Below are 25,489 nucleotides of genomic sequence, written 5' to 3'. Positions count from 1 at the left end.
CTGGCGTGGGCTCCCCTCTCCATGGGTCCACCGGTCCGGCCGGGAACTTGCTCCAGCATGGGCTTCCCACGGGCCACAGCCTCCTTCAGGTGCCTCCACCTGCTCCAGCGTGGGGTCCTCCACGGGCTGCAGGTGGAATCGCTACACCCCCTCATCCTTCCTCCATGGGCTGCAGGGGGACAGCCTGCTTCACCATGGCCTTCACCACAGGCTGCAGGGGGAGCTCTGCTCTGGCGCCTGGAGCTCCTCCTCCCCCTCCATCTGCACTGACCTTGGTGTCTGCAGAGTTTCTTACATCTTCTCACTCCTCTCTCCGGCTGCAAAAGCTCTCTCTCTAAGTGTTTTTCTTCTTCTTAAATATGTTATCACAGAGGTGCTGATGGGCTTGGCCTTGGCCAGCGGCGGGCCCGTCTTGGAGCCGGCTGGCATTGGCTCTGTCAGACACGGGGGAGCTTCTAGCAGCTTCTCACAGAAGCCACCCCTGTAGCCCCCCTGCTACCAAAACCTTGCCACGCAAACCCAACACACCAGGCTAACCAGCCCCAGCTCTCTCAGCCTTTCCTCATACCAGAGATGCTCCAGGCCCCTCATCATCCTCATACCCTCCACTGGACTCTCTCCAGCAGTTCCCTGTCTGTCTTGACCTGGGGAGCCCAGCACTGGACACAGAACTCCAGATGTGGCCTCACCAGGGCAGAGCAGAGGTTACAGCAGAAATATCCCCTGGGCTACAGCAGGTCCTCTGACTTTGGGTTTTTCAGTGCTGCAAGACCTGAAAGAAGTGCGGTAGGCAGCCGGCGCTGGCGTGCTGGAGGGGCAGATGTGCAATGGGATGGGGGGGGGGCGTAGGGAGCGACGATGCCAGCCCAGGTCTGGCACTGATCGTTGGAGCTGCCCGCTGCCATCGCAGCCAGTTGCTGTGCCTTTGCATCCCGCTTTCGGTGGGCACTGCAGGGCTTGCTGATGGTTTAGACCCACGCCGCCGCCGGCACCTGAAGGTTTGCTGTGTCCCACCGAGCCGTGCCGAGGCTGCAGCTGCCCTCCACCCTCCTGCTGCGGGGTGTCCTTCTGCAGATGCCACTGCCGAATCCAGCTGCCAAGCTCACTGGGGCAAGGGGAGGGCTCCGAGAGTCTCCTGGAGGAGTCGCCTACCAGGTAAAATCCCCACCAGCCCAGTCTGCGCAGGAAAAGCGGCTGTGTTACCCTGCCAAAGAGCTGTTTGTGCCTTACACCACCACCTACCTGTGGCAGGTCATGCCTTTAGCAAACAAAGCCCTCGCCCTCCCGTTTTACGTGCGTGCTGGGGCCCTTGCCCGGTTTTACCCATCGCTGGCAGCAAAGCCTTTGCAGAAGCAGGAGAACCTGTTTCTTCAGGGCAGATGTGAGCGTGCGTGGGCTGTGCCATTCCTTCCAGCAGCCAGCGTGCCCAGGCACCTCGGGCAACGCCAGTTCCTGGAATAAAAGTTTCCTGTAAGGCTCTGCCCAGCCCGAGATATCACGGTTTGGGGAAGGGGCCAGAAAACATCCCGACAGACACAACAAGTTCTGTTCTGGCTGGATCAGACAGACTGTTTAAAGGTCTTAATTTTTATTTATTTTATAGGTTGAAATAGGTTTTATCTTCTATTACAATATAAGCAAAGGCTGAAGTTGCAGTCTGGGAGTTTCACCAAATGTTTTAAAAATGCATCATATGGAAACCTGGGGACTTTCACTCTTTAGGAATAAAATCCCAACTGGAACTGTTGGAATTTCCCACAGCAGAGAGAAGCCAGGTTTCCACCGGCCCTCAGAAAACGCTGGGGAAAAGATTTCGAGGGCAGCCACGCTGTCTGAGTCTTGGTCTTATCTTTATCTTTCAGCTGAGGGAGTTGGCAGCGGAAAAATGTTATGTATTCTGCTGGGATCCCAGATGAAAGAGAAAGTAAAGGTGCAGGATATGGCCACCCTGTTGTTGTGTCCACACCAGAGCTGGCTTTGTGCCGATGGGAAAGCCCCCCCCCAGCCAGGCTGGTTGCTTGCAGCTCTGGGGGCCTCGTGCTCCTGCTCTCAGCATCAGCAAGACCCCGACGGCCGAGACCCTGCTGTATATCGAAGTCAGGGCTGTAGTCACAAGCACCCGTCGCAGACAGCGTGCCTGGGGAACGAGGAGCTGCCTGGGGAGACCGCGGGGTCCCTGCTCACCCCTCGCCTTGGTGATGCTCCCAAGAGCCAGCCTGGCGTGAGCTCACCGACCTAGCTGATGAACTTCCACCTCTTTTGGCCTAACGACCAACACTGCTGCTATGAGATGGCTGCCAAAAGGGAAAGCAATAGCTGCTCTTGCATTTGGGGTAAATAATGAGGTTATTGTGTAACGGAGAGCTGTGGGTTGGAGGTGGGGAGAGCTTTACAAGCCTAAGAACAGTGGTGCCTGAGCACAGGCCGTCTGGCTGAGACACACATCGGTGGGAGAGGAGGATGGAGCAGCTGACTCCTGAAAGTCCTTGCCTGCCAAGGAGGCTGGAGCTGCCCTGCTTGCGCTTAGGAAAGCTGATCTAAGTGTAGCCGGGGAATTCCAGGAGCCATCTAGCTCAGGAGCAGGCGCTATTCCCTCCCCTGTCCCGCTCCTCTCTCCGCCTCCTGTCGTCACCGAGACGCATGCAGGGGAGATGAATAACAGCTGAAAACCCGTCTTGGGGCTTCATAATCCTGGAATGACCTGCAGCAGCTGTGTTGCTCCAGAGGATGCCATAAGCAGTCGTGAGCAGGAAATACTGCCCGTAATCCTTCCCTGCCTTCCCTTCCTACTACCAACCACGGGACCATGAAGACTGTTTTTCTCCAGGTCCTGTTTGTGCTGAGGATGTTGTGCGTGGTGACCCTGGCTGGAGGTGAGCCACAGCTCCGCTTCCCACCCCCTGGGCTCCTCGGGGAAGCAGCCGGGATCACGCCTGGGGCTGGTGAGGTGTGCGGGGGGGGGCAGGCGGTGCCGGATCGAGCTACGAGCACCGAGGGACCTTTGTGGGCTGTGGGAGATCTCGTAGGAGTTTCTGATGATCCGTAGTAGAAAAGAAGCATAATGCGCTTCTTTTCCCCTTTTTTCACATCCCCTAGGGGCATGCCGTGGGGGCAGACCGCAGTCTGTCCAAGGATGGATGTCTGTCCGCAAAGGCTCCCTCCCATCGCTGCGAGGCTGGGGGGGGGGGGTGCTGTGGCCTGCAGCTCTAGTACCTGTGCAGTGTGTGTGCGTGCAAGTGTGTGTGCATGTGTGCATAGGTGGGACATGGTCTCCTGTTTGCTGGGCAAAGATCTGTGCCTGCTCCGGGGTGGTGCTGAGAGGGGCTGGAGGACGGGCAGGAGGTGGGTGCAGCTCTCCCCGGGCTGTGCACACAGCAGTGATTGCTGCCCAAGGCAGTAATTAAGCAGGGCGGATTGCCAGGCTGGCAGCCAACATCTCAGCAGCGCAGGTAAAGCTGGACTTTGCCCAGGATGAAGGGACGATCTGTTCCCACCATGGGAAAGGAGAGGGGCAAGGAGCCCTAAAGATCTGTGCCTGGTGCTGCCGGGTGGGAGGAGTGAGGAGAGCAAGACGGGGATGGAGCTGCTTCCTCTCCTCACACCTCCGGGCAGGTTCTCCAGGGCTGGCCTGAGTAAAGCGAGCAACAGGGATGCCGGGCTGCTCACCCTGCCCTTTGAACCTGCTGCCTGCACTGGCACTGCCTGGCTCTGCTCGCTGGCGGCCAGGAATCCATCTCCTCTGCAGTGATGAAACCAGGCTGGCTCTGCAGAGAGAAAGGCTGGTGGTGCTCCCTGGCCAGGGTCTCCTGAGGGGAGAGATAGGTGCTGCTCCCGAGAGCGGTGCCTCCAAGGAGTGGTGGTCCCAGGTGGATAAACTCACAGATCCCAGGTGTCCCGGAGGTCCCTTTGGCAAAGATTCGGATGCAGCTCGGAGAAGCAGAGTTGTGTGCCCCAGAGGAGGGGGAGCACCAGGGCTGGCTCCCTGCTCCCTGTGACACCGCTCTGTCCTTGGAAGGTGCTTTCCAAGCTCCTCCACTCTGGGAAAAGCACGCCATGAGCTCAGCTCATTGCAAACCATTTATTTGTGATGCAAATAACCGGAAAAATCAGTTGATAATTATCAGAGAGCCCTTGGGAGCAGTCCCTGCCCGCTCCCTGCCAACCACCTCCCCAACTGTCCACAGGGACGGACCTGGTCACCTTGTGCAGTGCCTGTTTGGCTGAACAGTGCTCCTGAAAGTGGGGGACACCAGCAGTATGTCCTGTGGCTAATGAGAGTTAATTGGGAAGTCAGTCATTCCTGAGTGGGTATTCTTGTCCCTAAAGTGCCACAGACGACGTTATTCTGTGAACAAAGAGCTTTGCTTTAGCATTAGAGACTGGAGATTGAAACGTGCTGCTGTAGAGGGGCCACAGGAGCATTTGCTTGGCTTTTCTGTGCAAGCCTGGGTTTCCTCAGTAAATGGATCAGAAGAGCTGAGGGCGTTCCTGGTGCGATGCTTGTTCTTGCACCGGGCGGCTGGGTCATTCCCAACTGAACTGCATCAAATTCATCTGGGAATCTGAGACAATGTGTTGTAGGCACTGCATGATCTAATTCAGACTCCAGCTCCTTTCTTCGCAGGGGGCCTCGGGTGAATCAGGGCTTGTTTTTTTAAGCCTTGCCCCCTGGGACGTCAGGAACAAATTGCCAGGCTGCGTTGCGCAACCTCCTCTCACTTGGCAAGCGCCTGTTGTTGGAGGCTGGAGGTCGGTGCAGGAATGAAGGGTCCCCAGTAGTGTGACTGGCTTTGACCCCTGAAGGGGTCAAGTGGGGGTTTATATTTGCACTTAGCAAAATGAAAACTGTATTTTCCGGTGGAAATGGAAAAGAGATGTTTGGTGAGAAACTGTGCTGTGGCGCTGGGCTGCTGAGACATCTACGGGAGCAATGTGTCATTCACCAAAAGCTTCTTTCTCTGCACACTTTCTCTGAGTCCAAGCGGTGTTCAGAGACCACGTACCAGCAAACAGAGGCTTCGCTGGAGAGGAAGTCCCACAGGAGGAAGAGATATGGCTGACCCAGATAAGGAGAGGACAGGCATCCTGCCCTCTGGTCTGCACTGCCTGCACCAAGAGCCCGTTGGTGATGGTTGCAGCAGATCTTTTGGGGGTGAAGAAATGTGTCTTCTGGGCACCGTGCTGAGAGCAGTCCTCCTGTGACCCGAAGGGGAGAGGACCTGCAGGTCCAGGTGCATAAAAGACCTCCAGCCGGAGCTTGCCCATCCTGCGAGGCAAGCTGCAATGGTGTCCCAAGAACCCTGCAATATTCACACGGCTTTTTTTTGTTGTTTTCTGGGTATCATCTTATCACCTGTTTGGGTGGTACAAACAATCGTGGCCCTGATGGGATTTGTCTTCACCTCATTTTAGCAGGGACCGGAAACTTTCATGGCAAGCTTTGGGCTCCTCCTCCCCAGAGAGGGGGAAAAAGAAACAGTGCCGGTTTTTATAGTACCTAATAAGAAGCCAACATTTAATATGTCAAAACTTTTATTTCAGCGCAACCCAAAGCACCTCTGAAGTGTTCAACCGAGTGCAGGAGCTTTACATCTGAGATAGCGGCGAAGCGGATAAGGAGCTACCGCAGGACCGAACCCCAGTGCACCAAACAAGCCATCATGTAAGCACTGCCTCACCGCCCACCCCCTCGCCGTGCGCCCTCCGGCACCCGCTGCGGTGAGCCATGCCCTGTCGGCAAATGCCCCTGCTTTGGAGCAAGGAGCAGTCGAAGCAGAGCCAATGCTGGTATTGATTTGAAGGGTGGGTGGGGGTTTTTTTTTCCCCTGTTTAAAGACCAGCAGCCTCCAAGTGAGAGCGGGGGCTCGTGCACGGAGCGAGACAGGGATAAATGGACGGGGAAAGGGACAGGCGGACGCATTTGTGGGCAGAACGGGGCAGTGGAAGCACGCAGGGCCAGAGCTCGCATGTTTCCGTGAAAGTGGGTGTTACCTCTGGGGACAGATCCAGACTTGTGAGCTTGTCTGGAGGTGGGAAAAGCTACTTCTTTTTCCCCAGGATAATTGTTGTTTTCACCTTACCCTGAAGATGAGGCACCATCGAGACCACTTTATTGCAGCTCAGGAGGTGCCGAAATAAATAATCCACCCATCCAACCCAGTAGTGGCTTGAGAGAGTCGGTGCTGCTGTCTGCATGCCTTCCCTACCAGGCTGACCATCTACGCCAGTGTTTTCTTTATCCACTAAGTGACCCCTTTTCATTTTCAGATTTATTACTCTGAAGTCCTTGGAGATGTGTGCAGATCCAGAGGAAGAGTGGGTGGAGAAGATCGTAAAGAAACTGGACGAGAAAAAGGCCGCAGCCTCCCCACTGCCCCATGGTGCCGCTTCAGCAGTGGCACCAGAAGAACCTGGTGTTTTTCAGAAACACGTTGGTCTTACAGCAACAGCTCCATCTCAAGCCACTGCTCCAACTAATTTCTTCCAAGGGACTGGCACAACAGTTTTGGAGAGAATACATGTTCCTGCTGCCGGGATGGAGGCGTCCAGCAAGTCCCCCCCAGTCACACAGGACACCACCCAGCTCCATGCAGGACCGTCCCCCGTGATGTGGGAAGTTGCTGCCCACTCTGAAGTTGCTCCAGAAGCAAACAGAGAGTCCTTAAAATCACCTTCAAAAACTTTTGGAGCAGGCATGGTCTCCAGCCAGCCCACCCCATATCCCACGTCTCTTGCGCATGGCTTTGACAGTGCCGTAGGATCTACAGAAGGACCTGTAGGACATACTGCAAATGCTACGGCTGGTGTTCGAGTCATGACTTCTCCTAGCTCAAATTCAGACCCCATGGCCATTACTAAAGGATCAGACCGTCCTGTACTTCCGACAAATGAATCCCTGGACCCTACAAGTGCAACAGCCAACGCACCAGACGCTGCTCCTAACAGTTTTAGTTCAGATCTCCCCTCCATCCTGGGCAGCATGGAGATCGCCATAATCCCGGCCTCACCAGTTCCACCAAAGAATACTTCGGTTTCTACTCCAAACTCCACAAATGCCACAGACAAAGGTCCTTCTGTCCATACCGACAAGGTTGTCGGTTCCTTTGCAGATGCTTTTGGTACCAGAACATTTGATTATTCGTTGCTTGCAGGAAAGCAAGAGCCTTCCGATACGTTAGTTTTTACTAGTCAGGCGTTCTCACGCCAAGCCGGAGAGCAGGTGACTAAAGAAAGACCGAATGATCAGCCTCTTCCCACCTTCCTGTCAAGATCTCAAATGCTCTTTGTCATCCCAGTTTCTGTGGTAGGTGGTCTGCTGGCTTGCAGTATTGCTGTTGTATGGCTATATCTAAAATCTGGTGTCAAAAGAGGAGAAATGTCAAGAGAAATGGTACAGGGCTTGCTCTACCAGAAGGAGGGACATCAAAAGGATGTCTATCTGATGGAAGTAATCTGAATGCTTTATGGCCTGGACATTTTCGGTCTAAACTACATGTGTGTTGCTGCAGGAAAGCTAAGTTTATGCTAAACTGGTGACCAGCAGAAAGCAAGGCAGGGAATAAAAATACCAGAGAAAACTGGGGTTTTGGGGTTTGGGGGTTTTTTTGGTGTTTTTTTTCTTTTTTTTTTTTTTTTTTTCCCCAGAGCTGAACATTCAAAAATATATCTAACACGTCGTTGATCAATGACGGTATTTTGGAAAGACGAGAGGCTTTTTTTCTTCTGGCACTGTTACAAACAAAGGCTGTTGCTGTTCTAGAGCTGCTTGGTGGCTCTTTGCCAGGTGGTGGGCAGAAGTGAATTTCCAAATTGCTGTTGGGAATTTTTCTGCATTTCGTCATGGCCCAGCCGAAAAGCCACCCACTTAGCCACGCTCCGGGACTCAAGCTCAACCACGTTGAGCAATCTTAACACCAAACCCACACAATTTGCACTTAAATTCTCTGCTGCTTCTTCCTTTCCAGTTCAGGTCGCTGCTGTGTCAGACCAAGACTGATGCTGGTGGTCAGCTGGGTGCTGGTTCTCCCTGGGCTGATCAAATACCCCATTTACTCTTGCCGGAGACACAAGGGGTAGTCTAGCTTTTCAGAGGTGATGAAAACTGCATCTGATAAGGGGACTGAAGGTCAGTGGTACAGATCTCTCCTTCAGAGGAGCAGGCAACCCATAATCTATCTCCTCCTTGAAATCAGGCCACCTTTATCTCCAACAGCTATGGGCATTTCCTCTTGCAGATTTAGCCTGAGACCTGGTTCTTGGCAAATCAACCACAATAAAACCCTTCTGCCAGCTGATACGCCCTGTGTCTGGCTGTATCCAGCGCCGGGACAGGATAATGTGGATGAGCCTTTGCAAACAGGAGAAAACAAGAAGTCACCCAACAATTTTGCTCTTCCTGTGATAACATTGGAGGGGTTTTGCTGTTCTCTGCAAGCACAAAACTCAGGAACTACTCTCCTGGAGGAGCTAAATGCAATTCTGGATTTAGTCATATAGGAATTACCCCACCACAGCAGACATACCATCCTTCTGGTCCCGTATTCTCTCTAGAAATCCACAAAAAAAAGCATAAAATTCCTGTTCATGGTCCTACATTGCAGCTGCATTTTAGTTTTTCTTTTTTTGGATAGCACTGACCACTAGGCTATTAAAGCGCTGTAACAGTACCAGGCTTTTTTTTAACCCAAACTGGTTGTGATTTTTATACATCTAGATGTTGCTGTATGTAAGCCTTACCTTTTATCTCTGGTCACTTCCTGAAAGCCCGTGTTAAACATTGACTCCAGCATGAATTTTGCTGGAGCATGCAAAGATCTTCATGATATGATGCTCTGTAGGTAGAGATACATGTTGAGGGTCAGATCCTCCTTTAACCAACCTCAGTGGATCAGATCCTCCAGTATAAATATGCACGTAGGAAAAAAAGAAAGCAAAACCACATAATAAGCAAAAATGATGGGCCAGCTGTAAAGCAGAGCTAGAAGAAGGCAGCTTATTAGATCCATCAGATTGCACCTTCAGCATCCATCCAGCCCTGGAGGTGGAGAGGATAGACTGCAATGGTGTTTGGTTTCTGCCATCATTCAGTGCCTCATTTCTGCGTATTGTTGACTTGAGAGAGGGGAGCCAGGGATTCATCTCAGGCTTTGCAAGTACGGAATGCAATCAGATTAATTGTAATTAGGAATTTGGGGTGAAACCCCACCTTGTGCAGCAGCACTCCTGTGCAGCCCAGCTGTGTAACACTGGCAGGGGTTGATTTAAGCTGAAAGAGAGGAGATGGGATGTGAGGCAGAAATTCTTCCCTGTGAGGGTGCTGAGGCCCTGGCACAGGTTGCCCAGAGAAGCTGTGGCTGCCCCTGGCTCCCTGGCAGTGTTGAAGGCCAGGTTGGATGGGGCTTTGGGCAACCTGGGCTGGTGGAGGGTGTCCCTGCCCATGGCAGGGGGTGGGAACTGGATGGGCTGTGAGGTCCCTCCCAACCCAAACCGTTCTATGATTTACCTGGGGGGTAAATGAGGACTTGTCAGTGCCACCTCCCCATCCTCCCCGCTCGGGCATGACTGGGGTTTGTGGCCTCACAATTTGTAGGGCAATGTACTATGGTATTATTGTTATATGAAACACTAGAAATGTTAGTTTTGTAGTAAAATTATGTAGCCATTTCAATGTATGTAATGTCCTGTCCTTGCTACTGGAGCTAGGTTGCTCTCCAGGCACTACAGCAAACGGAGCGGACGCTCATCTGGCTATGGGTGAAGTCCTTGGCTTGGAGCGATGCTGGGGAGATGAATGTGCACCAGGCAGATATGATCACTTTGAGTTCCACCACGGTATTTGTAAGGACACCGGTTTCACCTCCACAACCGGCTCCCACCGCCTTCCATCTGCTGTGGTCACGCTGGCAGGAGGAGCTGCTCCTTCAGCCTGGATCCGTCCTTGTGCTCGCCTTGCTCCCCGTCCTGTTCCCAGGCTGCGTGCCTGCACCCCTCATGGGGGACAATTAAAACCCAGGGCAGGGCCGGGGGTGGGATGGGAGGGGACCGCTGTTCCTCCTTGCTTTGCGCTGCGCGATGGGTGGCCGGGGGCACAAGGTGAGTGCCGGTGCTGAGGGACGGAGCCCGTGGGTGTCACCAGTCCCTGGGGCTTAAAATGTCATTTGCTGTAGAGCACAGTCACTGTTACATCTGATTCATTTGTGTATCGAGTATATACGAGTGTGTGCGCGAGATATATGTTCTGTACCTTTTTTTTTAGAAGTAAAAGTAATAAAGTCCTTACGTTAAACCTCCGGTCCTTGGGGCATTCAGCCGAGGCTGGGGTGACCGAGCCCGGTCCCCGCAGAGCTGGGGAGATGAATGTGCGTGGTTAAGCACCGTGGGGGGATCCCAGCATCGCCGCGGGATGGCAAAGCTGGCACTGCCGATGCGGCCAGGCTGTTGCTCCACCCCTTCACTGTTTATGGGCTTCAATCTTGCCAAAAATTTGCAGGGAATATATTTTTCTCACAGTGAGTCACATTTCCCGTCCTGCTAAGGTGATCCTGGGAAAAAAAAACAAAACAAAACAGCCCGGTTTTTGTTTTGTTTAAGCAAAGCCACAATCAAAGAGGAACCCACAGGAAACAAAGGAGTCTGTAAGGGAGCAAGAAGCCAAGGGCTGAGCTAGGACCTCTCCCACCTCAGCCAGGCTTTGGGCTGCTCTCGCCTGCTCCTCTCATGCTGGGGAGGAGAGGTGGGAAAGGCAAAGCAATGCCAGAGTCAGTGCCCAGGGACTCGCCCAGAGCAGGGAGCTGGAAGGAGCAAGAGGGTCAGGGATGACGATCTCCTCTGCGTCCCAGGAGTCCTCGTGCTCCGGCACCGCCGGTGTGCTGGGAAGACGGTGAGGTCTGTGAAAACATCCCCCAGATGAATCACCAGGCCAGAAAGATCAATTTTGAGATAAGCAGCTCTGTGGAAAGAAAAACACTTTTTTTCTTCTTTTCTTTTCTGCTCTCTGTTATGGGGAGGGGGCGGGCGAGGGAGGGGAGGGCTGTGTAAACAAGTCAGCCCCGACGCTGATGAATCCTTTCCGACACGCAGAGCGAGCCCAGGCACCGGCGTGGGGCCATTCGGGGGCTGCGGCCCCAGAGCACCAAGGGAGCTTTTGGATGCCCCGTCCCTCGGCTGGCTGCTGGCACACGCTCGCTGGCTTTGCTGCTGCTCCCTGGCTTCTCCGTGTCTGACAGTGCAGGGAAAGACCTTGTGCGAAGGATGTCCAACCGTGTCCACCTTCCCGTGCTCCACCTGGAGGTCCATGGGCTGCCTCAGGTGTAGATTTTGGCCCAGGAGAAAACTGATGCCAAGTCTGTGATGCTGAGGTGGGACAAGGCTTGCAAGGTGGGACCTGGTGTGCAAGACACATGCTTCTGCCTCGAGGTTTCCCTGCAACAGGAGACAGGGAGCCCATGGTCATGGTGGGCCCCTTCTTGGCCCTTGCTGACCCACGACTTTGGTTTCCAACTCTACGTCAGTGCAAACTATCTCCACCGCTTCATTAGCCAGCTGATTGACCTTATGAGAACAAGGAGTCACTGGGACTCCACGCAGGCTCACCTCCGTGCCTTCACATCCCCATGGGATCCATCAGATGGCCTTGAGGGCACTAATTGGCCTTAATAACCCTGACCAACTTCACATGCAGATAGACTCACACACCACACCACTCCCCCAGCCCCCCACCTGAGGCCCAGGAGCCCCATTTAAGCTCAGGTTTGAGCCTCTAGTCCCTGCTTTGGTTGTGTTGTAAGAGTGCTGGTCTGAAGTCCTGGCTCCGTCCCTGCGTCCTGGTTTCAGCAGGGATAGAGTTAATTTTCTTCCCCGCGGGTGGCACAGTGCTGTGGTTTGGATTTAGGATGAGAATAATGTTGATAACACACTAATCTTTTAGCTGTTGCCCAGCAGTGAAGGACCTTTCAGCTTCTCACACTGCCCTGCCAAGGAGAAGGCAGGAAGCTGGGAGGGGACACGGCCAGGACAGCTGACCCAGACTGACCAAAGGGATAGTCCATACCATATGGCGTCATGCTCCGTATAGAACTGGGGGTGGGCTGAGAGGCGCAGCAGCTGGGGGCCTGGCATGGCATCGATTTTGAAGTGATGGCGTTTGTTTTCCCAAGTCACCGTTGCGCGTGATGGAGCCCGGCTTTCCCGGGGGCGGTTGAACACCTGCCTGCCGTGGGACTTGGTGAATGAATCCCTTGTTTTGCTTTGCTTGTGTGCGTGTGGGCTGGGGGTCTTGTTTGACTTGGGGGTCATTGGCTTCAGGTGGGAAGTTGTGCTGTTCATCACTTGGTTTGTATTTATTATTATTATTATTTTCCTTTTTGTGTGTGTCCTATCAAACTGTCTTTATCTCAACCCATGAGTTCTCTCACTTTCACTCTTCTGACTCTCTCCCCCATCCCACCAGCGGGCAGTGAGCCAGCAGCTGCGTGGTGCTTAGTTGTCAGCTGGGGCTAAACCACAACACCCTGTCTCTTGGATAGACCTTGGAGCTACACTGTGGGTATCTTCTCTCCTGGATGGATGGACTCTTTGGTGTTGTAGCCCTGTCCCCATCTCCTGCTGCTGAACAGACACCCCCTAACCCTCCCAAATGGATCCTGGGTCTGGTTCCTCACTTTGGTGTGTCTGGGACCACTGATGGACCCTGTTACCAGCACCCCCATGCTCAGACCCTCACTGGTGAGGACACTGCCAGTGCTGGGCTCACCCTTGGCTCCTGGCTTGTCCCCTCTCCCTGGGACCTGCCTGGACCTGGCACTGAGACACCTCTGCCATTGTCTTCTCCAAGCCCTGACTTCTCTCCAGGGTGATGTGTGAGGAGCACGGTTATTCCTGTGAAGCAGAAACACTGCGGTCTCCGTCCTCTCTGGTTTGACATTTGGATTGTGACTTATGAAATGTTTATTCCTGCTCGGCATGGTGGTTTTTCTATGAAATGTTGCATAAGCACGCTCATGCTTGGGGCAGCCTCTGGTCAAGCTAATGTTCCAGTACGTTTTTCATAATGCTGACTGAGCAGAATGTAGGATGTCCCCTTGGCTGTTTTGGCGCTCTGATTGCGCAGCTGCAGTTCTGCTGCGTGGCTGTGGTTCTTCCACGCTTTGTGTTTGCTTAAGCTCCGCTTGTATGAGGCTTGTGTCCATGTTCACGTCACTGGAAGGGCTGAAGTCCCCCTTGGGTAAACACAGAGGTTGTCAGGACTCTCCGGGGTCGTACCTCTTCAGTGACCATCTTGAGTGACGGAGGAAGTTTCATTTCTGAAGCACCCTTGAATTCTGCCAGGTAAGCTACAAGGCCACAAAGCAAATAATTTAAAAAAAAAAAAACAAGAAAAAGAAAGGAAGAAAGGAAGAAAGGAAGAAAGGAAGAAAGGAAGAAAGAAAGAAAGAAAGAAAGAAAGAAAGAAAGAAAGTGAGAGGAGCCCCCCAAGGAGGGATGTGATGTCAGCCTGCCAACTCAGACCATAGTTGGCACAAACACTTTTTTTTAATTACAATATCTAGGCACCTTAATCTATCTTTATCACATTCTTTCAACTGAATTTATTTTCCTGATTGCTGGGTTTTGTCCTGATCAAAAAACTAAGGAACAAGTACATTCATAACGCGTTCTGCTGCCTCCTTAGAGTTATCAGGACTAATTCTGTTCAGAATTAAATCACTAAAATTTCGGCTGAAATTGCTTCCATGTCTTATTTTTTTTCTGTTATCACAGCTTTGCTTTAACAGCTGAGCTGAAGCAGCTCCCCACCTCTGCCTTTAACTCTAGGAGCTCAGAAAAGGAGGCTGAAGTCCTCACCACGCACCGGTTCCTGGGCAGGTACCTGACACAGGAGCCTCTCCAGCGCAGAGTCTCCCTTGGGAGTAGCAGCTCCTCCTGACACCCCAGATCCATCCTTCACTTAACCTCACAGCAGCTGGTCAACCTCACTGGAGAAAAATGGAAAAATACCTCCTTTACAGTGCATTTCAGTGCCAGAAAACTGGCATCACGTACATTTTTATTTTTTTCCCCCTTTCCCTTAGCAAAGTGGCAGCTTCCAGTCTCCGATCCAGGCGCGTCCACCCCTGCCTCTCTGCTTGGCCAGCGTGGTGAGGGCTCGCTGCCCGGCCGCTCCGCGTTTCTGCTCGATCCCCTGGGCCGGTGGGCGAGCTCGCCCAGCGACTCAGTGCAGATAATCCTTGGGGAAGGGCTCCTGGACACATCCTTCCTGCAGCCTCCGTGTCTCGTGATGCTGGGCAGGCTTACCGCACAGGATGTGGCTTGGATCACCAGCTTCCAGTACTTGGTGGTCCCCAGTGTCCAGCGGTAGGAAGCAGGCTGTGGAAGAGGCTCTCGTTTTCCTCTTTTTAAAGTGGAAAACTCCAGGCTGTAGGACCTGGGATGGTCATACCTGGAGTCGCAGGGTGAGCGCTGGCTCCGGGAATGAGTGAGAGCGTCGCCTTGGGTTTGTGATTGTATTCCGAGTCAACCAGAGCTTCAAAATGGACCTGGGGAGACCCTTGACTGAGCACCCCAAAGAAATGTGGAGGGGCTTTACACTCAGAAAGGTTTCAGCAGAAGAAAAACGAGGAGGGTTCATATTGTAAACGGAGAAGACTCAAAGTGACCGGGTAGAAGAGAAGGGAAAATCTTTTTCCTCACCCTCCCACCGCCTCCGTGGGGATGGGTTTCAGGCACTGGGTGATGCTCAGCCACCCCTCTCCTGCCTTGGCAGCCCAGCCGCTTTTGCAATGCAGAGCCCGTGCTCTCCCGAGCAGCGCCGGGAGCGTGTGGCTGTGTTTTCCAGCAGAGCTGGGTGGGCTCAGCTGTTCACCAAGACCCCATTTCCAAGCATGGGGCTTGTTCTGCCCAGCTCCTTCCTCCCCACAGTGGCACGTTTTCTGGCAAACGCTGCACCTGAGGTGGCCCCAAGCTCACCCCCTCCTCCTCTTGCAGAATCAAGAGGATGCTGTTTATTTTTTTTATGTAAACAAGTAAATTCTCCAGAGCACATTCAAATTAAAAGGGAACTTGTGCCAGCAGTGGGGCTTTCCAGAACTCCTCATTTAATGACTGCACATCAGCCTTTCCCTTCTCCAGAAATAGAATAAATATCAAAGGGTCTCCGGGGAGTTGTGCATCATCTGGCTGCGATAGCGATGTCTCAAAAACTTGACAAAGGGGAAGCAGAGCATCTGAGGCCAGGTCCTCTCCATCCAGTCTCTTTCCTGACCCTGGCTGCTGGGTGCCCCTGTGCTTGTTCAGCTGCTGGCGCTATGTGCTGCCCATCCGAAGCATCCCATGTAGCTGAGGAAGGGTTGGGTGAAGCTCCAGGTCAGGGGGAGACATGCCATGGACTTGCAGCAAGGCCATGCCTATCATCCCTAAAATCCTTCTGTGTTGCTCAGGGTCCAGCTATTGGATGGTGTCTTTGCCCCAGGGTGGTTAGGGCAGGCCATGGTTGCAGGAGAACCTGCGTTCCCCCAGCTTGACGACATCTGCCATGAGTATGACAGCATCATGCCACCTGCACTTGGGGGTCCTGCTCCTATGCAAGACAAAAATGCATCAAGAGCAGTGATGTGGTCCATGTCCTCAGCTCAGCATTGCCAGCTTGGCTGCAGCTCGCAGAGTATCGTGGTCTCCAAAAGGCTGTCTGCTGGGACGATCTCCATGGGATGGGAGGCTGCTCTGGTCCCAGCAGCCATGGCCCAGTTCGGGGGAGGCTCCTGGAGAGGCATGCAAGTCTGCAGGAAGGGAGCCTGGGGCAGAGCAGAGGTGGGGAGGTGGCCGAGAAGGGAAGGGAGCACCCACAAAGCTGTGAGAGAAAGGAAAGATGCTTTTGGAGATCAGCAAGAAGGCACGAGGAGTTCGTTACAGCCCAGGCAGGCACTGAGTCATTGGGTTGAACACACGCAGGAAGGAATGGCACTGTTCTTAGTGGTTGTGGGACCTGTTTAGAAAAGCTTTATTTTTAGTCCTCTGGCAGCTACGCAGCAAGGGTGGCCTGATGCCAGGTCCTCCTGGGCCAAGTCGTGCTTCCGAGACGTGGGAACTCCATCTCTCCACAAAAGCTGAGCCAAAGCACAACAGCTACAGGGTCTATGTACTTTAATCATTCCTCCAAGGCTGGGAATGGCCTTGGCATACCCTGTCTGGGCTCCTTCTTGAGCCATCATCGTCAGGAGATGTTTCTCCTCCTGCAGCTGGGGTTGAGGAGACCTGGGCACGACCAGAGCGCTTTTCAGCACTGGGTGGTTTTCTCCCAAGTTTTTTAAAAGATACCCAGGGATGAGACAGTCCCAGGCATAATGTCCTGCTCCAAAGGAGCAGAGGGTGGCTGTGTGTTGGGTTTGTGTGGCAAGGTTTTGGTAGCAGGGGGTCTACAGGGGTGGCTTCTGTGAGAAGCTGCTAGAAGCTTCCCCTGTGTCTGATAGAGCCAATGCCAGCCGGCTCCAAGACGGACCCGCCACTGGCCAAGGCCAAGCCAATCAGCACCTCTGTGGTAACATATTTAAGAAGAAGAAAAACACTTAGAGAGAGAGCTTTTGCAGCCGGAGAGAGGAGTGAGAAGATGTAAGAAACTCTGCAGAAACCAAGGTCAGTGCAGATGGAGGGGGAGGAGGTGCTCCAGGTGCCAGAGCAGAGCTCCCCCTGCAGCCTGTGGTGAAGGCCATGGTGAAGCAGGCTGTCCCCCTGCAGCCCATGGAGGAAGGATGAGGGGGTGTAGCGATTCCACCTGCAGCCCGTGGAGGACCCCACACCAGAGCAGGTGGAGGCACCTGAAGGAGGCTGTGGCCCGTGGGAAGCCCATGCTGGAGCAAGCTCCTGGCAGGACCTGCGGACCCGTGGAGAGGGGAGCCCACGCCAGAGCAGGTTTGCTGGCAGGACTTGTGACCCCGTGGGGGATCCACGCTGGAGCAGTTTGCTCCTGAAGGTCTGCACCCCATGGGAGAGACCACGCTGGAGCAGTTCGTGAAGGACTGTAGCCCGTGGGAGAGACTCACGTTGGAGAAGTTCGTGAAGGACTGTCTCCCGTGAGAGGGACTCCATGCTGGAGCAGGGGAACGATGAGAGGAGTCCTCCCCCTGAGGAGGAAGAAGCGGCAGAAACAACATGTGATGAACTGACCGTAATCCCCACTCCCCGTCCCCCTGTGCCGCTGAGGGGGGGGAAGGTTGAAGCCGGGAGTGAAGTTGAGCCTGGGAAGATGGGAGGGGTGGGGGGAAGTGTTTTAAGAGTTGATTTTATTTCTCATTCCTCTACTCTGTTTTGCCTAGTAATAAATCAGATGAATTCCCTCTCTAAGTTTGGTCTGTTTTGCTCGTGACGATAATTAGTGAGTGATCTCTCCCTGTCCTTATCTCGACCTACAAGCATTTCGTTATGCCTTTTCTCCCCTGTTTAGTGAATGAGGGGAGTGAGAGAGCGGCTCTGGTGGGCACCTGGCCTCTAGCCAGGGTCAACCCACCACAGGCTGGAGGGAGGCAATGTGAAGATGGGCTTGAGGTGGCCCCTTGGGTAGCTCACAGAGGATGAGGGGGGATTGTGGTGCCCCAGGGATCTGCATGGGCCTCTGCTGCTCCATGCATTCATTTACAGCCTGGAGAAAAAGAGGGAATGGGGGAAGGGTAAGTTCAGGGCAGGGGCTGGGCATGATTGGCAAGGACCTGCAGAAGGGTCTGAGTGGTTGGGTGAGGAAGAGGGAGTCAAGCAGAGTGGGGAGAAGCTGTCCCCCGGTTAACACCGAGAGGCTGATCCCCATCTGCAACACTTTGCTGCAGGCTTCAAGGCTGCAAAGGGACGGAATATGTTGGAAAAAATACCCAAGAACTTTGAACGTCAACTTTTCCTTCCACTTCTCTCGGTCTGATTCGGCCTCCTGCCTGACCCTGAAGCCAAGGGACTAAGCCAGCCTCATCTGCAAGGGAGGGCTCGACTGCACCCCCTTCCTCTTTCACCCCATGCTTCCCAGCTATAAACAGGGACTTTTTTTTTGGTGGAAAACTAGTGTTCCTCTCCTTACGAACGGCATGGAATGTGATGCAATTTCTGGCAGTATTTGATATCCTGCAGCTTTCAGGCTGCAGTGGGCTGGTGGCAGCAGCGATCACCGCCTTTCTGCTTAATACTCCCCAGGGAGTTCACAAGCCATCCAACCATCTCCAGCGTGTTTATGTTGTGTCTGTGGCTAAGTGACTTTGCAAAGCCAGGCTTTGCCTTTCCTATTGCTGCAAATCCCATCTCTGTGGGTTTGGGAGCCCTCGAGTTCACGCCTCTGCGGAGGAGGATTTCACTTCCCTCATGTGGCTTTCCCACAGACTCCTCTCTATAACGCAGAAGTTGCTGAGGTCTGTTCAGTCTTTCTAGGTATTGTCTTGGTCGGTAACCCCGGCGGTCACATTGACGTGGAAATCCCCTCGGCGGAAGAAAACATACAGGGCTTTCACTTGAATTTGGCTGAAATTCTTTGGAAAAGGGCTAATGTGGGGAGGGGGGTGAGAGGATAAATTGCGGCACCTCTTTGCCTGAGCTCACAGTTGAGCTCCTCCAAAAAGGCAGAACAGCCTGCAAGGAAGAGCCCTCACACAGCCACCATGCTCACTGCAAGGACCGTCCTGGTGCTCGCGATGCTCCTCATCCTCTCCCCACGCTGTGATGCACGTAAGGCACCTCATGGGTCACCGCTTAGGGTCATCCCGCTGGGGAGGTCAGGCAAGAAACCCTGGTGTGGAGCGGGGACGGTGCTGCTGGCAGGAGAAAGAACCCCTGGTTGGGGCAGGGCTGCACGGTCGGGGCGCAGGGAAGGATGGAGACTGCTCCAGGAGCTGGGTGGCTTCAGCAAAATGGCTGCAGGGTGCCGGCTGATAACCTGGAGCTGCCTCCTGCCCTGGGAAGGAAGGAGAGCACCCGGGACTCCTCATGGCAGCATCTGCAGAACTTGGGGGATGTTGTGTGCATCAGCCTTCTCCTTGGGGAAGGTCTTAAAGCCTGCTTTCCAAAGCCAGAGTTCACCGTCTCTCTTTCTCTTCTCCAGTCCCTTACACCCCGGTCGAGTGCTGCTTCAGTTACGCAAAGTTCCGTCTCCGGATGGTTAACCTGAAGGATTTCCACACAAGTCCCAAGGAGTGTTCTTCTCCAGCAGTTGTGTAAGTCCTGGTAATTTCCCCACCGCCATGCTATCTCCTGGGCCACCACGGGTTCAGTTTGTCCATCCCATCTGGGAACAGGACCGGGCCTGGTCTGCGTGGCCTCCACAAGTGGCTGTGTTCCATCATGAAGAGGGGAGGACATGACTGGCCACTTCTACAGGGCAGAGTTAAGGACACGAGTCCACTGCAGCTCCTGAAGCCTCTGCCCAGGCTCTAGAGGCATTGGGCTGCTGTAGGACCCCAAGTCCAGCATGCAGGATCGAAGGGAAGGGAGGATGGCACGGACACAAGTGGGATTATAGCTGTCATTTCTCACCAAGCTTCACCTTTTATCTCGGCAGGTTTGAGACCAGGAATGGGACGAAGGTCTGTGCAAAGCCAGAGCTGACTTGGGTGGAGAAAGCAGTTGAGATGCTTCAAAAAAGGAAAGGACTTAATGCCCCGTGATGTAGAGCGGGTGCCCTGGTTCAGGCTATCCAACGGCCTGGTGGGAAGGAAGGTTTATAGTCATCCTCCTGGAAAAGCCTGCAGAGGTCCCCAGTGCCGGGGGGATGACACTGACTCCCCAGAGCGCTGCGCCACATCGTCCAGCTGGGCATCAGCTCCTGGGGTGCTGCCGGCCCTGCCAGCACCTGCCCACCAAGCACAACTGCAAAATAAAGGTTTACTTCATGTGGTATTGGAGAGTGGTGTCCTTTCTTCTCCCGACCCCAGCAGCAGTGCTGCTGCCGGCTGGTCGAGGCGTGGGGCTGGCCAAGGGATAGGGTGGGATGGGGGGAGTCTTCCCACTGCCTCCCGAAACCTCGTGGGTCTCGCTGGGGCGGGCAGGGAGGGGGACAGGAGGTGCTGCATGGATGCTCTGGGCTTTTGGGTACTTGCTTCAAGAGGCCCAAAAGGGGCTGAAGATATCTCTGAGGGCTTTTGGGTGCAAAACTGCCATCAGTTTTGGGCTTAGGGCTTTCAGCTTGTCCCTTGCATTGCCCCGTGCATGCCGTGCCTGAGCACGGCCACATCTTCCCAGGACTTCAATGTATCCGAGCTGTGCGCAGAGGAAGGATTTCTCTGCAAAGCTCCCTGGGCAGGTGGAGCAGACAGGATGCTGAAGCAGATGAGGGGCTCACCCACATGCAGCTGTGGAAATTCCCTCCATTCCCCGGGGCACGGGGAGCTCACCAGTGATCCCTGCCAGGGTTTTGGGAGGGGGAGGAGACTCAGAAGGGCAAAAGTGAGGAAAACTCATGGGTTGAGATAAAAGTTCAATAGGTAAAGCAAAAGCTGTGCAAACAAGCAAAGCAAAACAAGGGATTCATTCACCCCTGTGCCGGCAGGCCTCTGCCGGGACCTGACGCTGGGGAAGGTGGATGGAGGACCAGGACGGAGGTGAGGCCCCGCTCGGCCCTGGCTCCCCCAGGTGACGGGATGCTCCTTGCTTGGCTCTGGGCTCCTGGACACGCTGCGCTCACCCCCTGCGCAGTGCCGGCTGGGCCTCCCCATCCAGCCGGAGCCCCGGGGTCTGGGCTGCATCCATGCCACAGCTGTCAGGAGAGGGCACCAAGACCCAAGCAAACAGGGTGTCTCCGTGGTCTGAAGGTACCTGAAGAGTAAGGGCAACAGTTTAAAAGGCTTCCTTCAAGCTGAAACACCTCCTGGTGCACCCCAGAGATCTCCACCTGCCTCCTGGTGCCCAGGAGACCTCTGGATCCCAGACCCACATGGACCGGCCCCACAGACATCCCACCTCTGATCCCCTCCAAGCAGGGTCTGTGGGACCCGAGAATGAACACCGCAGGGACACTTGGGACCCCAGGGCAGCCTTTGTACTTGCATATCAGAGAGTTGGTTTTCTTCTGCTTTAATTTCTTTGTCTCTGCCGTGCATTTGCATTGCTGTCAGCTTTATTTCTTGCTTAGTAATTGCCCGCTGCTTAGGCACAATGTCGCAGCACAGCCAGCAACAAACTCAACAGACGTGTACCTTACTAGTACAGCCATTAGTCATATGTGTGTGTGTGTATATATATATATCTGAACAACATTTTAAGTACTTTTCCAAACCATTCACCAATGTCTGGTGTCCAACCCCAGCCGTCAAAAGGGTTGGGGTTTTTTGGTTGGTTTTTTTTTTTTTTCCATTTTATGAAAAGTCTTTAAGTGGCTTTGGATTGTCATCACATCTGTGTCTCTTCTTTTGTCTTGGTCTACACAGAAACTACAACTAGTTTTGATGAGAGCACAAGTCCCTCCTTTGGCCTCTAATATCTAATGCTAATTGGTTTTGTATCACCATTTGTGATTTAGATTTGCCCCTTGTAAAGTCTTTTTACTATCTACCATAGCATTTGTAATAAATAATTTCCCTTGACACATTTACTGTCACCTTTTCTAATGCTATTGTTCCAGCCATGGCAAGGAGGCTCTGGTGAATTTATGAAAGTTGGTTGTTGTTATAGTTTTACCTTTTCCTTTTTGGCCATGATTGATGGTGACGAAGGCTTCCACCAGAGAGGGTTTTGGTGGCGTCAGTGCCAGGGACCAGCATCCCCAGCATGCAAGTGTCTTGTGCTCTTCCAGCGTCTTTGCATTTATCATATGCAGAGGATTCACATACCATGTTAAACTATTAATTTTCATGATCACTCACTCAAAAAATGAAATGTTGCATGAGTCAGACAATATTTCCCATCTCTACATTGGTTGTTTTTTTCTGTGTCTACCCATTTTAATTTCTTAAGTTGGGTTTTTTCTTAATTAAAAAAAGTTCTATTGGAACAATTATAAATTATAGCGAGGTTGCAGTTGGTCTGGATACCAGTAAAATCAGAAAAGCCTTAAAAGGGAGCGCAGAGCTCAGCACATAAGGTTTTCTGTGTGAGGAGATGTTGGCTGGAAAAAGCCATTAGCTCAGTTCTCCCTTAATTGCAGCCTTTTGCTTTTAACCCGTGTTGAGTAGGTGGTGTGACCTGGTGGCTCGTTGGGCTGGAGGCTCTGTGCATCGGGGATGAGGTAGGAGCTGCAAAAGGGAAGGTGGGAGAGCCGGGGGCGATGCAGAGGCTGTAGAAGGGGGGCTCGGGGGTTGTGTAGCGTGTTTTGTTCCTGCAGAGCCCTTTCCTGGGGAACTAGAAACTAGCGGTGCCATGCCCAGCTCTCTGCATGGCCACCCTGCCGCCATGCCAGGCCACCAGACCCAATGTCCTGCAGACCACATCTTCCAAACCAGAGTTGTCAGCACATTTGTTGTGTTTCCTTCTCCTTTCTCCTTCCAGAGAAGTTGCACAAACATGAGCCAGTCTTCAAGGAAGTCTATTTCCACCTTTCTCCTCTGAGAAGCCCTGGCTTGCCCCATCCCCAAGCCACAGCCAGGTCACCGCTGCTGCTCCCACTCACTGTCAGCCCACGCGGGTTCCCACCAGGTCCTCACCACCCCTTGCACGCAGACCACAGCTGCATCTTGCCTTCCTGGGAGCAGATCTCTGCATGGAAGCTGGGCTGATGTCCACCAGCATGCCATGGTGCTGCCATCAGGGTCTGTGCCACCCGTCCCTCCTGCCCTCGGGGTTCTCTCTGGGGACTGGGACAAATTTCTAGGGGTTCTGGTAGGGTTTGTCCCGTCTCCCTGCAGAAATGACCTGTCTGTGCACTGATGACCTGTCTGATGACCACAAGCCCCCATCCCTCTGATCTTCTTTCTTCAATCCCATCGCCAGAGTGGCAGAGGCAATGCTTGGGATCAGACCCAGACTCTCCTCAGACACTCTGCTGCTGTTGCCCCATTTCTTCACCTTCTATAAAGTCCCCTGAACCCACCAAAATCATCTTTGCTCCTGGGTCCCTCCTGGCTCTGTCCAATGTGTCTTCTGCTGCCTGACGACACGTCCCATCCCATCCCACCCCATCCCATCCCGAGTGCTTCAGCAGGTCCCCAGCGCCAGGGTGGTTGGGGAGGCCGGTCTGGGGAGGACTCATTAGTCACTCGCCTTTGATGACTCAGGCAAACGAACTAAACCCGTTAATGACCTGTTCCTGCTCAGAGATTCTGGGTTGTCTCTTCTGTTAAAAATAAACAGGCAAGCATTAAACTTGATGTCTTGCATTCACAGAAAGTTGCTTTTATTCTGCTTTCCTGGGTAAACTTCTGTTCCCCCAAAGCTTCCTGGAAGCCCCTTGTAGCCTCATGGCCCTTCTGCAGAAAGCAGAAGTGGCTTCCTTGCTCCTTGGCCTCTTCTATCTGCTGCTGGACATGACCCCCCAAATAAACAACAGAAATCCCCACATCCCTGGGAAGAGGCTTCTTAGAACAGGTCTGAAATGTTTGGAAAAGCAGTTCAAGTGGGTGGTGTCAGAGGATAAATTATGGTGAAGCGAGAGGTAAAGCCACAGACACCGGGCAGGGTGGCACAAAGCAGGACGGAGGAAGAGCCCTGACACAGCCACCATGCTCGCTGCAAGGATAGTCCTGCTGCTCGTGCTTATCTTCACCTTCTCCCTGCACTGTGCCACAGGTAAGGCACCTCCAGGGCCACCGCTGCGGGTCGGGGCTCGGGGTCCCCACTGGGGACGGCGCTGCTGGCAGGAGGAGAAACCCCCTGGCCGGGGCAGGGCTGCACGTCCCGGGGTGCAGGGAAGGGGGGAGAGGGGGGAGAGGGCACCGGGCGGCCTCAGTAAAGCCGGCTGCAGGGGGGTGGGGTGAGCTGTGTCCTTGCGAAATAGAGAGGTTGCTCTGCAGAGGAGACCTCAGGAGCTTGGAGGAGACTCTGGCCAGCGGTGCCCAGGTCTCAGCTGGATGAGCAAATGCTCGGGGTGGGGGGGGGAGCATGTGCAGCTGTTTGGAGCCTCCCAAAACACCTCGCAAGTTGTGCCCCCCGCCTTGGCAACCCCCCCCAAACCTCATCCCCAGACCAAGCACCCCGACCTCACCGTGCACTTCAGCAGCTGCAGCAGTATGGGCTGCGGGGTGCCGGTCCCACGCCGTTCCCCTCCCCAACCGTGTCCACGTTTCCCAGTCCCGCGCTTGCTGGCATGAAGGGAAACGAATCCCCGGTGCGGGATGCTGGGGGAGCTGCTGAGAAGCTCCACGTCCTCTCTACTACGTTCGATGTCCTGCCGTGTCGCTGTCCGGCGATGCCGTTGGTTGCAAAATGCTGCCAAGGGTGTTCACAGTGTCCCTCCCTTCCCTTCCCAGCCTACTCATCGCCCACTGAATGCTGCTTTGAGTATGCGCAGAAACCCGTCCGACACGTGCAGAGCTTCTACGAGACGCCCAGGGACTGCTCCTTGCCTGCAGTTGTGTGAGTACCCCCGGGGTTTGCCTCCCACCCTGGCATGGCCGCACGGTCACCCCCATCCCGTCCTGCCCCACAGACAGCCCGGTCCCAGGGGGGGAGCACATGCCTGGGGGGGCTGTGGTGGGAAAGTAGCTCTGTGGGGTGGGCAGAGGGGGGGAAATGAGGGTTTGGTGCTTTCTGCCAATGCCGGGGTCTGGCAGGGGCTGCTGGAGATGGCTCCAAGCCTTCATCCAGGATGGGGTTGCACACAGGGAGGGGAGGGAACAGCTCGTGGTTCATGTTTTCACTCTCTTTCCTCACTTTCTCACTGCAGGATTGTGACTGCCACTAGCGTCAGGATCTGCACTGACCCCAAGAAGCTCTGGGTGAAGAAAGCCATGAAAAAGCTTCAAAGGAAAAAATGAAATCCTCCTCCTGCCATCCACCATCCCACTCGCCCATCCAATCCTCCCGTCTCTGGAGGGAGCAGACGGCACTCGCGACACTTCTCCAAAGGCTCCTGTGGTCGTGGGTGCCGTCACCACAAGTGGAGCCAGCCGTACCCCGGCGGGACCGGGTGTCACAGCGGCATGGACCAGCCGGGCACCGAGTCCGTCCCACCGTCACTGCTCTGCCAGGATGTTCCCAGCGGAGAAAATATTTATAATAAAGACTCATTTCCACAAGCTGCTCTTTGAGTTTTTCCTGGTTCTTCAGCCCCAGGGGCAGATCCTTCAAGCCCAGGGCATGGTGTGACCAAAAACCCCCTTTGCCATGGGCACGTGTCTCTCCAGGCTCTGAGCAAACTGCCAGGTCACAGCGTGATTCATTGGGAACGTGACAGTGGGACCAGGTCTTGACCCATAGGTCAAGGCCACCCATCGGTGAGGTTACCGTTAACCGCAGGTAAGGCTATACGTCCTTGTCCTTACAGCAGGCGCTCAGCCCCACGGGCTTTGCAGGCTCTCCAAAATCAGGTGGTCGGGAGTGGAGGGTTCAGGGAGAAGACGCTGATCTGCCAAATCCTTAATGCCTTGCCAGCTTCCAGCTA

At 54.0% G+C, this 25,489-nt stretch overlaps 3 protein-coding genes and 1 long non-coding RNA gene across 5 annotated transcripts; 3 read left to right on the top strand and 1 right to left on the bottom strand.

Moving 5' to 3' along the window:
- The first annotated feature begins 2,405 nt into the window (after positions 1 to 2,405).
- On the top strand, positions 2,406 to 10,285 carry CX3CL1 (C-X3-C motif chemokine ligand 1). 2 transcript variants are annotated; one of them, XM_054840257.1, is made up of 3 exons: positions 2,406 to 2,873; positions 5,542 to 5,662; positions 6,268 to 10,285. In XM_054840257.1, exons 1-3 carry the CDS (start codon positions 2,807 to 2,809, stop codon positions 7,454 to 7,456), a joined length of 1,377 nt encoding a protein of 458 aa, XP_054696232.1. In that variant the 5' UTR covers positions 2,406 to 2,806; the 3' UTR covers positions 7,457 to 10,285. The 2 variants fall into 2 exon arrangements, with proteins under 2 accessions (XP_054696232.1, XP_054696233.1); XM_054840258.1 differs by lacking the exons at positions 2,406 to 2,873; positions 5,542 to 5,662 and adding an exon at positions 5,670 to 5,802.
- Positions 10,286 to 18,483: 8,198 nt separating this feature from the next.
- LOC129212124 (monocyte chemotactic protein 1B-like) lies at positions 18,484 to 19,851 on the top strand. The gene is made up of 3 exons (XM_054840283.1): positions 18,484 to 18,690; positions 19,064 to 19,175; positions 19,520 to 19,851. The coding sequence occupies exons 1-3, from the start codon at positions 18,624 to 18,626 to the stop codon at positions 19,623 to 19,625; spliced, it is 285 nt and encodes a 94-aa protein (XP_054696258.1). The 5' UTR covers positions 18,484 to 18,623; the 3' UTR covers positions 19,626 to 19,851.
- A 570-nt stretch (positions 19,852 to 20,421) lies between these two features.
- LOC129212127 (uncharacterized) lies at positions 20,422 to 24,334 on the bottom strand. The gene is made up of 2 exons (XR_008579069.1): positions 24,092 to 24,334; positions 20,422 to 20,772 (listed from the first exon to the last, which is right to left on the bottom strand). It is a non-coding gene; the product is annotated as an uncharacterized LOC129212127 (long non-coding RNA).
- CCL17 (C-C motif chemokine ligand 17) lies at positions 23,079 to 25,114 on the top strand. Its single transcript, XM_054840284.1, has 3 exons — positions 23,079 to 23,676; positions 24,357 to 24,462; positions 24,773 to 25,114. The coding sequence occupies exons 1-3, from the start codon at positions 23,610 to 23,612 to the stop codon at positions 24,861 to 24,863; spliced, it is 264 nt and encodes an 87-aa protein (XP_054696259.1). The 5' UTR covers positions 23,079 to 23,609; the 3' UTR covers positions 24,864 to 25,114.
- The last annotated feature ends 375 nt before the right edge of the window (positions 25,115 to 25,489 follow it).

The sequence above is a fragment of the Grus americana genome, chromosome 13 (assembly GCF_028858705.1).
Source record: "Grus americana isolate bGruAme1 chromosome 13, bGruAme1.mat, whole genome shotgun sequence".
In the NCBI taxonomy this organism is placed as follows: domain Eukaryota; kingdom Metazoa; phylum Chordata; class Aves; order Gruiformes; family Gruidae; genus Grus; species Grus americana.
This window is presented reverse-complemented; position numbering and strand designations above follow the sequence as displayed.

What these genes read in the sequence shown, in the direction of transcription:
- CX3CL1 (XM_054840257.1), top strand. Translation starts at nt 2,807, where the DNA reads ATGAAGACTGTTTTTCTCCAGGTCCTGTTTGTGCTGAGGATGTTGTGC. An exon ending in CGTGGTGACCCTGGCTGGAG is followed by an intron (nt 2,874 to 5,541) that starts GTGAGCCACAGC and finishes CTTTTATTTCAG; the next exon opens with CGCAACCCAAAGCACCTCTG. An exon ending in TGCACCAAACAAGCCATCAT is followed by an intron (nt 5,663 to 6,267) that starts GTAAGCACTGCC and finishes TTTCATTTTCAG; the next exon opens with ATTTATTACTCTGAAGTCCT.
- LOC129212124 (XM_054840283.1), top strand. Translation starts at nt 18,624, where the DNA reads ATGCTCACTGCAAGGACCGTCCTGGTGCTCGCGATGCTCCTCATCCTC. An exon ending in CTCCCCACGCTGTGATGCAC is followed by an intron (nt 18,691 to 19,063) that starts GTAAGGCACCTC and finishes TCTCTTCTCCAG; the next exon opens with TCCCTTACACCCCGGTCGAG. An exon ending in TGTTCTTCTCCAGCAGTTGT is followed by an intron (nt 19,176 to 19,519) that starts GTAAGTCCTGGT and finishes TTATCTCGGCAG; the next exon opens with GTTTGAGACCAGGAATGGGA.
- CCL17 (XM_054840284.1), top strand. Translation starts at nt 23,610, where the DNA reads ATGCTCGCTGCAAGGATAGTCCTGCTGCTCGTGCTTATCTTCACCTTC. An exon ending in CTCCCTGCACTGTGCCACAG is followed by an intron (nt 23,677 to 24,356) that starts GTAAGGCACCTC and finishes TTCCCTTCCCAG; the next exon opens with CCTACTCATCGCCCACTGAA. An exon ending in TGCTCCTTGCCTGCAGTTGT is followed by an intron (nt 24,463 to 24,772) that starts GTGAGTACCCCC and finishes TTCTCACTGCAG; the next exon opens with GATTGTGACTGCCACTAGCG.